The sequence below is a fragment of the Neodiprion virginianus genome, chromosome 4 (assembly GCF_021901495.1).
Source record: "Neodiprion virginianus isolate iyNeoVirg1 chromosome 4, iyNeoVirg1.1, whole genome shotgun sequence".
NCBI lineage: Eukaryota > Metazoa > Arthropoda > Insecta > Hymenoptera > Diprionidae > Neodiprion > Neodiprion virginianus.
Window position 1 is genome coordinate 26,531,014 of NC_060880.1, and position 13,848 is coordinate 26,544,861.

Here is a 13,848-nt window from a genome sequence, read left to right on the forward strand (position 1 = left end):
TCATTATGCAACACGTATGAAGAGTCTGTGCGAATTATACGGATCCCGAGTTAAAGAAACTCTCCGATCACAGGGCGGATCCAACGGTTATTGGACGTCGCAATGCTCGAAACGTTCATCCGACTGATAAAGACGATTAAGGATGAACCGAAAGTCAAGAAAAAAGGGTAAAACCCTTTTCAGAAACCTCCAGCAGTGTTATTTGCGGCAATGATAGTGAACGGGAATAAAAAAAACATTCCAACCATGTACCATAGAAATGAATCTGCGCAAATTACATAAATTTTGAGATACGATGGTTAAACTCTGATGTTTTTGATCGGATTCTAATGTTTTTCAGCTTCGCTAACCAAATTTCCACAAATTCTCTGACAAAAATTGCGCCGTACTTACACAAATTTATTTTTACGCACCTTGAAGATAACTATTTATAAGATTGTTTTCTCGGGTGATCTCCGAAGATATTTATGGTGAATAAAATAAGTAGGTACAAGAACATCAGAATCCAATTAAAAACATCGGAGTTTAAGAATTTTGAAGGTTCCAATTACAAAACTTTGTCTCCAACTGTTTACACCTTAGCTTTTGTTATTTCTATTAGCATTTCATTCGTGTTCACGATAATAATTGTCGCAAACAACATTGCTGGAGATTTTTTATTTACAGTTTTATATTTTCTCCCAACATGGATTCAGCCCGGTTCGTCCTTAAAGATGTGTGAAAAAGGTTTGAATTGGTTTGCTGAACGGACGAATTACCTCGCTCTTCTCCCTGGCCCGTTGAAGGATGCGTTCCTCTATGGTCCCCTTGCAAATGAGCCGATAAACGGTGACCTGCTTCGTCTGACCAAGTCTGTGAGCCCTGTCCATGGCCTGCTGATCGACGGTAGGGTTCCAATCACTGTCGTAGAATATAACCTACGTCGTGCGTACGTGCAAAAGAGATACGATTACGGTTTTTGATTTACGAAAGGACGTTGAGTAATCGTTTTCGGGGATTATAACAGCTCGGCATAGACATAATTCTTCGCCATGCGAGCATAATAAGGATCGAGGACCCTGCAAGGCTCCCCGGGAATCGTCCTCTTTTCGCGTTGGAACGCGCGGAGAAAGCCACGAGTATGGATATACAATATACATATATGTATACATATGTATATATATATATATATATATATATACACACAGACACACACATATCTATATATATATGGCAAGGGGAAGACGAAAGCTCCCAGGTTCGACGAAGGCTGCACGCCACAGCAAGCCAAGCCAACGCGTGTTTAATTGACCCATAAAATGACGTCGGCAGCACCGAGAAACGGCGACCAAACAACCTGACAACTTCTATCATGCATGTGCACACGACTCTGTGGCCCTTGTACATTGCGTATATTAATATGAACTCGCTCCGTTAGAAACTAGCCGAGAGAAGCGAGATGCGGTTAACCTCTGGGAAGATGGTCTCCTCTCCGGGGCAGCCATCCCGAGTTTTCATTGCACCGGGTCACCGGGGCCATGCAACGATCGCCGTATGCACTTGGCGGGGGGAAAGTGGCCGGGATAACCTCAACTTAGGTGTACTTACTAATCCCGAGATAACGTCGTTTCTAACGTACCCCGTTTCAAGCTTGCGATATATTGCGAATCTATGCCAAAGAAGACATTCGCACACGCTGGTCTGACTTTCATTGTTAAGGGTTTCTACAAATGTCGAGAAAAAAGCTTCTTCTTTCGGATAGTGAAATGAATAAACATTGAAACAAGTTGCAAATATTTGTTTATGTTTTTTTATCTATTTGTTCTTGCAGAGACAGATAAACCGCCAGAAGGAGTCAATCCCGGAATCCATTCTTGTCCGCTTGGTGGATCGAAAATAATACAAATATCTTTGGACATAGGTTTCGGACTTTTCTATTCTTGGTTTTGGAATCAGCTTCTATCAGGTCGATCATCGCACAATTTTGAATTTCAATCAACTTTGTGCCCATGCAGAAGAAGCAAGACGTCTGTCTGATAAATAAATCCTCAAGTTTTCTAAACCTTCGAAGTAAAAAGGAGTGAAACCAAATCCCAAGTTCTTTACATGCACCCCAAAATTGTTGCTCACAACTAACTGCAATTTATCAAAACCATAAAATTTTAATTACAAATACAGTAACTTCAAAGCAGTTTCATAAAACTTTAATGTAAAAGTCTACACCTTTCGGAAACGTCGTAATATCGCGGTTTGCATAGTTTTCTCATTTGGTATTCGAGACCAGCATGCAGTAGCTAAAGTTGCCTTCCAGCGAATTGAATCGAGGGATGATCAAAACGAGGGCCATAAGGTGAATAACGAACGACAAGGAGAGCTAGAATTTCGTGTATCCACGAGAAACGACGAACAAAGCGAGAAAGTGAGGCAGGCACGCCGTGTCTCCGAATAAATAAGATTTGTTGGATCGATGGTTGAATTCAAGATTGGGAACGCCTATGCCGATCGGTGCACAATAGGTATGCATACTTTCGTAACGTAAATTGATGCAGACACATCGTCGATAGAGACGAGAAGCGAGCTCCGGAATTTCGATTGAGGAAAAAGAGGATCTGGTACCGACGAGACGAGACGAGAGGAGACGAGGCGAACGCTACATCATCGCATCTCGATGTGTCCCATTCAACCTACGCATAACTGTCCTAATTAGGATAATTTGGGGTTAAATTCCGTCACCTGCGTCAAACGAGTTGTGTACCGAAAACGGGAAGGAAAAGAAAAAAAAAAGATTTTCATAACATTATTTCTTCCCCCTAATTGTTTCTTTCAGCTCGTTGACACACCTACGTAGGTATAGCTACTTATACACAACGAATACGAGACGTATTACGTGACTAATTAAATACCAATACTTGTCCGACGAAGGACACCTGCTACCCTCGAGTCCCGATCATCCCATCGGCTGTTACATTTTAGTACTCCATATTCAAATGTAACGATCATCTTGTCGAAGATAAAACGCATACAACGAGCAGAAACGGTTACTAAACATGGATGGAGTTGAACCGAGATTGAGCAATGGAATTTCTTCCGATTCGATCGGTCGGATTTTTTTTTTTTTGTCATCATTTCCGTACATGTTCTTGTATAGTCGGACAAATCCGAGATCGTAAAATTTCTTGAACAAAAATCAACAGGTGAAACATTCAGCGAGTTCTTCAAGATCCATGTGTGCAAAAACGTCAGGAACCCGAGTTTCAAATAAAAAATTTCAATTCCTTGCAGTACGGATTTGACGCAGCGATAGAACACGAACTGCAAGATTGACAGTCGTAAAAGGAAGATCCGTATCTTTTCATTGCTCGTAAAGACTCGAGCAACCGAATGGTATAATATAATGAATGGACGATAAACGAAGTACGAATAGAAAATCGATCATTCTCGCAACGGTGTATAATAATTTGTTGATCGTATTCGCACACACGCGACAGAGATCGTTATACGTGTTCCTCCGACGGTGATATTTCTTCAGCGATCGCATGAGAAAAGCCGAAACGTACTTTATAGGTGTATATATATATATACACTTATATACTTATATAGATATATGCAGGGGAGAAAAATGAAATACCAAGATATCGCAGAGGGTTCATAGCCTCTTGCTGTGTGCGTATCTCTACTTTGGTATCTCTCACTCTCTGTTGCATTCATGCGTATAACTATATTCAATCGAATCGTATTACCCTTGGTCACGACAAGCATATAAGTTACCGCGTCGTGATTATAGATTTCATTATTATGGAATGGAACAGGCATATTCTATTTATGTTGCAACTTCCTTTAAAATCAAGTAAATAGGTGCACATGGTACCCCGGGATTGCTACCATCCATTTTATTACTTGCGGCAAATGAAAACGAAAGATGAATAAGAAGCGAGAACTGAATGCAATCGACTATCATCACCGAGCTGTTATAATATTATTGCCTCTAACAAATTCACAGGTATCGTCTCTCGAACCCAATTAGCTAAACTTTGCTGCATTGTTTCTAGAATTCGTGTGAATAGATTGTTATACGCTTGATCTGTCAATTATCGTGTAACGTACAACTTACCGTATCCGCGGCCGTGAGATTGATTCCTAAACCGCCAGCCCTGGTACTGAGCAAGAAGACAAATATGTCAGCCCTGAAACAGAAACGGATAGATAGTCTGGTCAAGGGGTTGATTTACGGTAGTTGAAAGGACTCTGAATGCAAATGAATTTGGGGAGTTGACGGTCGTAGGATTTCCCAGAACAAATCCTCGTACAAGCAGCGTACAGCTTGTGATAAGTTACATACGAATGTACAATTTTCATACCGCCGCGAGGATTTTCCGGAAATTTCTTGATACGACGCGACGAAAGGAAGGAAAATCGGAACGAATTGTTGCAGAGACAAGAAAGGGGATGGGGGGAAAAGGCAGAGAAGGTGGGCAGAAGAGCTCTGTACATATTATACGATATGATTTACGAAGACAGGATGAGACTAACGATGGCCCCTCGAGAAAAGGGGTCCGGATAGCGGCAAAGTGACACGTTGGGCGTCGACCGTAAATCAAAGCCGGATGCAATATGGGTGCAATATGGGCGGCGAGCTGGAAGGAGCACCGCCGTACAGAGCAATATTAATATATAATATCGGCAAGCGAAAGAGCGGACCTGAAACGTTTAACGAGGCGAGCGGAGAATATATTGCGGTGTAACCACCACCTCAGGTCCTTGCGGCCGGAAAAATATGTGGCCAAGTTATCTTCCCCCTGTCCAATCTTTTGGGGTGAAACCGCGAAGAGGAAGGTATGTATACGTAGGTAGGTAATCACGCGATGTATAAATTGCCTGGAATTCAATTACCAACGTTTTTTCTTTCGCCCGATCAATTATCATCGCCGTAATAATTTCCTCGAGGCTTTTGCAATTTTCATTCGCTGCGGTAGAATTTGCAATTCACGTGTCGCGGGTATTGTGTCCATTGAAAATATTGTAATATAATTTGTCAATAAAATAAATAACCGTTTGGAAGTGTGAAATTTTTCAAGTTTTTCAACAAACCGATTTTATTCTCGCATTTGTTATACGACGAAAATCAACAAGTTTTATTTAAAAAAAAAAGAAAGAAACCAATAACGCATCGCAATAAATTCCCGCGGAAAAGGCGATATGCCGCAAACTGCTGAATGACGCGTTTTTGTGTATATTTGCACACATAATGTATTATAGTGTATAGCGTGGAGAATCGAATTCCGCTTTACACAATATATAGGTATACATATATATGTATATCTGCTGCTGTATTGTATTACACGAAGTACAGCATTATTTGTTGTAATTTATGCCGTAATTAATATTGGATAACGTGATTATGAAACTCGAGCTAATCTCTGCTGCTCGAGGCCTTGTCGTGCTGTTGTGCGTTTTTAACCGACGAGACAGACAACGTCCCCCGTGAAAATATTATACATAAACATAATATCTGTGTGTGTATGTGTGTGTGTCTGTCTGTGTGTATACGGCCTCATATATTCGAACTCACTAAATATTAGGAATTAGGTTGCCTGAACCGAAAGGAATTCTCTGCATGTAAATCAAAATCGGGAAATAAACAGCTAATTGCAAGAAGCTAATTGTATGTTTGGAAACAACAATTGAGTGTAAAAAAATTTAGGGAAGACAAATAATTCATTTTAAGTGTAGATTAAATTCATTCTATTGCATAACGGACGCAATAACGAAAGTATAAAAAAAAAAGGTAATGAGGATATTTTTTACGTAGCTTTACATTTTTCGGATAAAAGACAAAAGCAATGGATCGGTAAATAACTCACCGTTTTTGAAAGTCGGCAACCATGTCTCTGCGGTCAGATATCTTCGACGATCCATCCAGTCGCATGAAAGTGTGTTTTCTATAATACATGTATTCCTGAAAGCAAAAAATTCGGAATATGAGCTAAGTATTTATCACTGATTTCGTATTACGACCGTAGCCATAAGCATGACAGGAAATTGAAAAATAGTAAACTATTGTTTTGTTTTAATATCTAAACGTTATGCCACACGCATTATTATATATTTCCCTTGGTTTTTTTTCCCGATGATAAAAATTATCTGGGTATTACAATAAAGCTCGATGATAATAAAAATATTAGAGGAACCCCATGACGATAGCATCGAGACGAAACTGGGCGTTCCATAGAAACGATAAACATCGGTAATTCCGAAAAGTAACGACGTGGGTGACTTGTAAAGGAAATGATTTCGGCACACGGTATTTCCACGATGAAAGTAGTCCAAAGATTATACTACTTTCTACAAATGAATTGAATTATTCCAACGAGGTTTGGACTGACATAATGTTAATAATTATTTCCTTCTTTCCCCCGTCTTCCTAATAATTCATTTCGAAATTAGCCTCGTAACGAATCCTCGATTCAGGAGGAAAGGGAAACCGAAAAAAAAAAAATGGCAATTCTAATCAAGCTGAACGATCGAACGACCGCATCGTTTAATTACCAATGTAAATAAAATTCACTTGTCATTATAAATAACCGACGTTTATGCAGGCAGGTATGTATGTACATTTGTAGAGTATGGGAATAGATTTTCACTGAACGGCGGTAAGTAGGCGTGCATATATTCGAATATAACATCTCATAACGGGGCGACTGATCCTCACGTGCAAGACACTCTTGCAGCTCTGCAACTCCGCAGCTCTGCACGCATGCATGCATGCATGAGACGTGGCGCGTTAATTTAGTTCCGGAGAGTAACTCGGTCGAAAGGAAAAAGGGGCTCCTACCCTACCCTTCTAGTTTTTAACCCTTTTTAAGCACTCGCCTCTGCGTCGAACCCTCCTGCACAGCAAGCAGCAACTAACTCTTTTGAGAGCGCGCGGTTTTAATCGTCAGAAGCGTCGTTAGAAGAGACAGGATGTATGAATATATCCTTTTGGACGTGTTCTTCCGTCCATAATAGATCGTACAAACCGACGTTAACATATCTCGCATACATGTTTCTGTCCCTTCTTCTTACTCTTTCTCTACATTCGTAATCTTGATCATTCCATTGGAAAAAATGTGAGGGGAAAAAGTAAATAAAAAAAGAAGAGAAAAAACTACAAAACACAAGGCAGGGGGGGCGTATTTCCGACCGTAACGTTAGCTATTTAAAATAAAAACTAAAACGCCTCGTAATTCTTATCCTTGTAACCAATAATTGACCAATTAACGACGGGCGCAATAGAGCTCTACGTTCCAACTCGCCTCGAGAAGATCGATCATCTTTGTCATCTGGGAATAGATGAGAACACGGTGACCCTGCTCCTTGAGTCGCCGTAAAAGGCTGTCTAAAACGGAGAGTTTCCCAGCATCGGTGACGAGGGTTTGTTTATCTGTAACAAGAGAAGAAAATACCGAATAAAACATATTCTACAGGATCGCCGATAAACCGGGTCGTTAACTCGACAGGAAATAAATTTGTTTCGTTTTATCTTACAGCGAAAATTTGAGGTAAGGAATATGTAAAAATATCAGCGTCGAAAATTGTTTACGAGAGTGTACGAAATAGCATGAAGAAAATGGAAAAGTGAAATAATTATACGAGAATTAGTGTCGCAAAATCGATTATATGTCACACTTATCGCCTTCTTTTCATGTATGAAAAAGAATCAAATAAAAAAAATAGAAAGAAAAATGATTGAGGAATATGGTAAAGAAGATATTTAAAATTTAACTTTCCCGATTACGTATGCATACCTATAACATATTCTCGGTGAGTGAATAAGAAAGTTTAATCATCCACCCGGCATGTATGTTACACATGGGTAATTCCATGCGAACGCAACCAACGTCTCACTATTACCATTTTTTATCTTGTTCAAAATTTTTACTCAACTGGTTAGTTATTTGTAAACATTGAGAGTGATTTTGAAATAACCGTTTTTAAAATTCTCAAAAACTATACTTTCTTTTCTCCAAATATTTCAAGTTCGGCCATATAATTGGCCGATTTTTTCTAATTTTTAACACTTGTCTTTTTTTTCATGAACCAAAAGATTGTTTACCTGTGTTTCTTAAATGGTCTGAAAATTCTCCATAAATTCTCAATCCTTCGATTTCTCGCTTAGAACATTTTTAGACAGGTTTCATATTGTAGTCAATAAAAAAACGTTGAATATGCAAAAAAAAAAAAAATAGATAAAAATCGCTCAATGATGGAACCGATCTAGAAATGTTCTAGGTGAAAAATAAAAGTGCTGAGAATTTTTCGAGAATTTTCAGACCGTTCAAACAATGTTTTAGTTCATGAAGAAAAAGACAAGTGTTAAAAACAAAAAAAAAAAATAGAAGAGAAACCGTCCAATCATGGGCCCGATCTTGAAATGTTTGGAATGGAAAATACAGTTTCTGAGAATTTTGCAAGGATTTTAAAAAAGGCCCTTTTCAAAATCACATTAAATATTTATAAATAATTTAGCAGTTGAATAAAAAATCTGAAAAAAATCCGAGTAATGTTTCAGAGTTTGAGAGTATTGCAGAAACAATTTGAAACAAAATCAGAAATAGTGAGGGTCAGGCGTTGGTCGGGCTCGCATGAAATTCCCCATACGTATAGCTTGTACATTGGGAATGATGGACGTGGATTGTTTCAATTTTCACGTTATGTGATTGCTCGCAGATAAAACGGAAATTTTCTCATTGTACATTATACAAATTCCGTGATATGTATCATTAATTCCGTGATGTATGTATGCATTAGAGATACTAACATTAAGAAAGAAGATAAAGTTAATTAAGTGTTTTTAATAAGTTTCTTGAATCGATTTTTAATCTCACAGAACGTACAAGGCGCAAGCAAAGCAGGCGTATAAACGTGAGAAACTCTATACGATTATATGTAGAGTTATGCATCCGGCCAATCGCAGTCTCACACCGTGACCAGTATCAAAAATGCGATCACTGCTAATAATAGGTAAAGCAGCAAACGGATTGATTATTAATGCAACGGTGAGAAATCGGATAATCCTGGTAGATTGAATTCACTGAAACATTATTCCCATTAGGTACAGCGTCTCGTTTGATGGCTCCTCGTGAAGATACGATTACGGTGCGACTGTAATAATGCATGTAAGGCCGCGCAACGGTATATTGAATTTAGAAAAACAATTAAAAGTAAGAAAAATTAACGATGCGTTGGCGTGAGCATTATAATAATCGTTATATTGATTCACGCTCGAAGAGATACGCAAACGATAACTGCGTGTTAAAAGTGCAGAAGGTGTTTCTCGGATTTCAGGTGTATATTATAAATATCATCGAAAGAACGTGAATGTTATTTATGGCTAATGGAACGCTCATTCGTTGTTTTTTTCACATGGAATTTTAGCAGGCTTGAATAGAAATTGACTTTCCTTCAAAATAACTCGAAATATTTCGCTAAAACAATACGTAAAAGCTAGAAATTCCAAGAGGATTTTTCAATTCCGGTCTGTAGCCGCAAAATCTGATAGCATTAATAGAAACGGGAACCGCAGGTGCTGACGATGAGACTTGGCAGAGATTTTTCTCGAAACAGCGCAGGTTTTCACATTATAGCCACAGGTGAGTATCAAGGCATACAGAGAAGAAAGAGGTTCGCAGCAAAATTAAATGCTAACGGGGTCTTCAAGACCCTTGTCCCGCTATATGGTTGACCATGTTTCGTGCGTTGTAAAAGATCGATTCTCTTTTCTGTACAAGGCATTCCAAGAGGTATGGAACAAGATAGGGATTTCAGATTTCAGATTTGCTCCAGAATTTTGTTTATTTTTATATAAAAGTACCGGTCAAGAAATAAAGCCCAGTTGAAAGAAAAAAAAATTCATTTCCTATCCGAGACATGATTTGATTTGTGACTAATAATTGCAGTGATTTTTTTATTTCAATATGAAAAATCGATGATTTTGAACCTAGACTTTCAACCGACAGCTATCTCTGATTTCAGCCTGAAGAAGTAGATAAGATGTTACATGATAAAAGTCGCGAATATTTCTACGTTACACAAGAATGAAAAATATACAATTCGCGCATATAATAATAATAATGAATAGTCATTTTTCAACGAGTCAATAACGAAAACTGATCGTTTTCCGAACTATCTTGAAATTGGATATTTCGTTTATATAATCACATGTGCAATATTAATTCTTACGTTGTGTGGAGAAAAAATACTTTTACGACCACCCTGTATAGTATACGACTTATGCCACAATAATTTTCAATGGTCTGTTACGCAAGTTAATAAACTGCATATGAAAGGGAAAAAAGTTGAAAAATTAATGTTAGGTAAGCCATAATAGGCACTTTAAGAAACGTATAATTATAGCGGTGCAGTTCGGAAATAGCGTATACGTATTTATAATTTTATAATCTGCAGGATCTTTGTTCCAAGATCTAACAGAAGAATAAACACATGTAGATATACTGCATATATGGAAACGTTACAAACACATATTCAGTGTTGTTTCAGTATATTGAGTATTGAGAACCGTTCATGTTTTACCTACCCACCAATACGAAATTATGTGTACGAGAAGAGAATAATTAGCACGTCGTTGATAAGTTTAGTTCCTCAATTATTTAAATAGTTCGTTCTTCGCACAGATATACATGATATAAATGCTTGTAAGTAGGCTATATATTTGTGAAAACGAAAAAATGGCCGTGTGATAGCATTGAGTTACATTCGCTAACGATGAGTTTATATTTTCAAAGTCCAAGTCCTGGGAATTTCTTAATTATTTCGGAATCCAATTTTCCTTTCCTCACCAATGAACAATTTTTTGTCAGCACATCGTGGATAAATTTACTGATTGTGAGATAAATAGAACCGAAATATGAGCGAAATCGAAAATACAAGTTCAATCAATAACATGCAGACTGAAAGATATGAAAAATCAAAAACAAGGAGATTGGACTATGGGTACAACGAAACTAATAAGATATAACTGACGTATGATTCATATTCAATTTCGATTTAGTCTGCACCATTCGTGCCTAAGATTTTTTGATACTTACTGATCCAAATGAGGAGGCGAATAATTTCGACTGAATTCAAAAAGTAAACCTGACTGCTGTCATGAATGAAAATATAGTTAGAAAGCAGCTTGAAATGGAAAAACGAATACCAAGACTATCGAGTCGATGAAAAAAGAAAGTAATTATGCAATCGTCGGTACATTGGAAAATAAACCGTACATATAATGAACACGATTAAAAACGGTTGAGAGATGCGATGAGTTATCGTCTAGCGGTAAGTAGGTAGGTAGGCTACGTTAGCCAGAAAATAGACAGTCTACTGCCATCTCTTATAAAATGTTTCATTTAGTATTGTTGTACTGTAATCACTGTGATATTCTTTTAGGTAACGTTTCTACCCTATTTGATTGCTTAGCGTGTAAGTTAGCAGTAATTATAATAGGGAAAATTGAAAAATCCTCTCTCAAAGTTACGTTATCAGTCCATCAAAATTCATAATTTATACTTGCTAGACAGAGAGTAGATGTTTGAGATGAATTCCTATCAGCATATTATCACCAAAAATTAAAACACTGCTGTAGACACCCGAGGAGTTTTTTTTTCCACAGTAGCCATAATTAGTGAGATTTGAAGTTTTGAAACTTTTCCAGATTTCTTTTGAAAACCAGGGATAAATTACATCCCTGACCATTAAGCAAAAAAAATTTGTGCACAAGTTATGAAGCGTATTGGGAAAGAGAATTTGGAAAAATTTGGATACTTCTACGAATTTCTGTTCTTTTGCAATTGAACTTGGGGAAAAAAGAGCTCAACTTCGATAAATCGGTAAGATTGGTAAGAGCCATCTGCTCTGCATGACTAAGACAAAAAGTATTCTTATTCAATATTCATTGAGACATTTCCGAATTTATCAAATTAACAGTTTAAGTACAGCGATTAATGTTCGGAAAAAGCTCACCAGGTATGATGATATTTGACCACCCATTTATTGGAGTGCAGGCCAACAAGCCACCTGGAGGGTTGTAGGAGAAGGTACTGGGGACCGCTATGCGAGAGCCCATGGACATGCTATGCGGAGGACAGAGGAGAGCTCGCTCGCAGCCAAGCCACAGCATGCGCTGACCTATTACACCGCCACATTCCTCATGGCGTCGCCACGCAGACGCTGCGCTGCTACTACTTACATATAATTTTCTTGGACTAGCTTGTATCTGTAAGCAAATATGAAAAAAATTCACAATCACTTTGATGAAAATCAATGTTTAGATCAAAGTGTTCAACATAAATGTTAAATAAGAATAGATATTAAAACTGACGCTTCCTTTTCTATTGATATACTAGAGAAAATATCAGCTCAAATGCTTACCTTAGGATTATTATCACAGACAAAAGCAGGTAACGTAGTACGTTGAAGGGGTCTTGTTATGGGTGATCTAGGTTTATGAGGATGTTCTGGCAAGAGCGGCAGCTTGGTATCCTCGCCATATTCTGTCTTCAAGGACATCAACGGCCACTGAGAATAACAATTTCAATGATTTGACGGACACAGAAAAATCATCGGCAAAATTTAGCAAAAAAATGTAAGTTCGGATATAAAGTTTGTGGAGTGCACTCCTCAATGTATATTACTCGACACATGTGTAAAAGATGGGTGCTGAACAATCACGGATAAAATTTCGATGTACTATTCGATAGGTTTACCTTAATGAGTTGGCTTGAGAGCTGCTTACTGCTACGTAGTATTCGATGAGCAATAGTCTCTGGCATAGAGTGAATACTGTGCGTGGCATGTGTATAAAAAGCCTCCCCTCTGGAGATGTCTTTTGTGAAGATCAAATCGTCTATGACATTGGAATTGGTATCTAATTTTGAACTGACAAGTATCGTAAGATTGGTTGGTGGTATTCTTTTGTCATCAACCCACCAATCTTCCCAATATCGTTTGACCTGAGTTTTATTTTTCATTGCCACTGTGTAAGCCCATCTGTAAAATATAATTTAGCCTAGTTTCAAATTCAAATCCTTTGCTCTCGTATTTTTTGATAAGAATACATTCTTCATGAAGTTTTAAATTGTTACCTGAATAGTATACCGGCTACGAAAATCTTGTTGAGCTCCATAGGAGACAGGCCGATAAATCTTGTGAACGAAAAACAAGTATCGGTTGGATTTTCAGTTGCCTGATGAAGCGACCGATGTATGTACTCTGTTGCAAATATGCACAGCTTGTTGAAGAGTAAATGAGCTTTCGACAGCAATGATGTATTTACCAATCCCTCGTTGTATACAAGTGCTGGCATTTCATAGCTTTCCACGTTCAGAAATAACGGGGACTTCGCGTCTCTTCGTTCGAACAATTCCGGATGATTGCAGACCTGGGAAGAATTTTTTTCATAACTATTATGTTAAACTCATATAAACTGTATTACTGTATAGGGAAAACTTACTTTGCGAAATTGCATGACTAAATTCATTAAATTTGATGTAAAATTCTTGTCGTTTGGTACTGCGTCTGCTCCACCGACCGTGTAATGCAACAAGTCCTCTATCCTGATTTTCTTCTTTAAGGCTGAAACGCATAAAGTAACTCGATAGTTAATTATCGAAAATTGCACCCACCCAAGTAATACATACCCATGTAAAGCAACTTCTGTCGAGTGGTAAGTGGACAGTAAACCATGATTTCAATTTTATCAGAGAGCTCATTCTCGACGTCTTTTTTTATTCTCCTCAGCATGAATGGTTTCAGAATCATATGCAATCTCGATAAATGCTCTAGAAATAAAATAATTGATAGTATGACGTCGACCAGAAACGATCT

The 13,848-nt window shown here is 37.9% G+C and overlaps 1 protein-coding gene across 4 annotated transcripts in view; it reads right to left on the reverse strand.

Moving 5' to 3' along the window:
- Positions 1-13,848, reverse strand: part of LOC124303229 (chromatin-remodeling ATPase INO80) — a 37,212-nt gene that overhangs the window by 17,852 nt on the left and 5,512 nt on the right. For all 4 annotated transcript variants that reach the window (XR_006907869.1, XM_046760198.1, XM_046760199.1 and 1 more), the window contains 10 exons: positions 13,662-13,802; positions 13,475-13,596; positions 13,107-13,402; positions 12,729-13,011; positions 12,394-12,540; positions 11,986-12,238; positions 7,275-7,402; positions 5,841-5,935; positions 4,091-4,163; positions 759-917 (listed from right to left, as the gene is read on the reverse strand). Coding sequence is in view for 3 of the 4 variants with exons in the window: in XM_046760198.1 (XP_046616154.1) it covers positions 759-917; positions 4,091-4,163; positions 5,841-5,935; positions 7,275-7,402; positions 11,986-12,238; positions 12,394-12,540; positions 12,729-13,011; positions 13,107-13,402; positions 13,475-13,596; positions 13,662-13,802 (1,697 nt within the window). In the remaining variant the exon portion in view is untranslated. The remainder of the gene's footprint in view (positions 1-758; positions 918-4,090; positions 4,164-5,840; positions 5,936-7,274; positions 7,403-11,985; positions 12,239-12,393; positions 12,541-12,728; positions 13,012-13,106; positions 13,403-13,474; positions 13,597-13,661; positions 13,803-13,848) is intronic.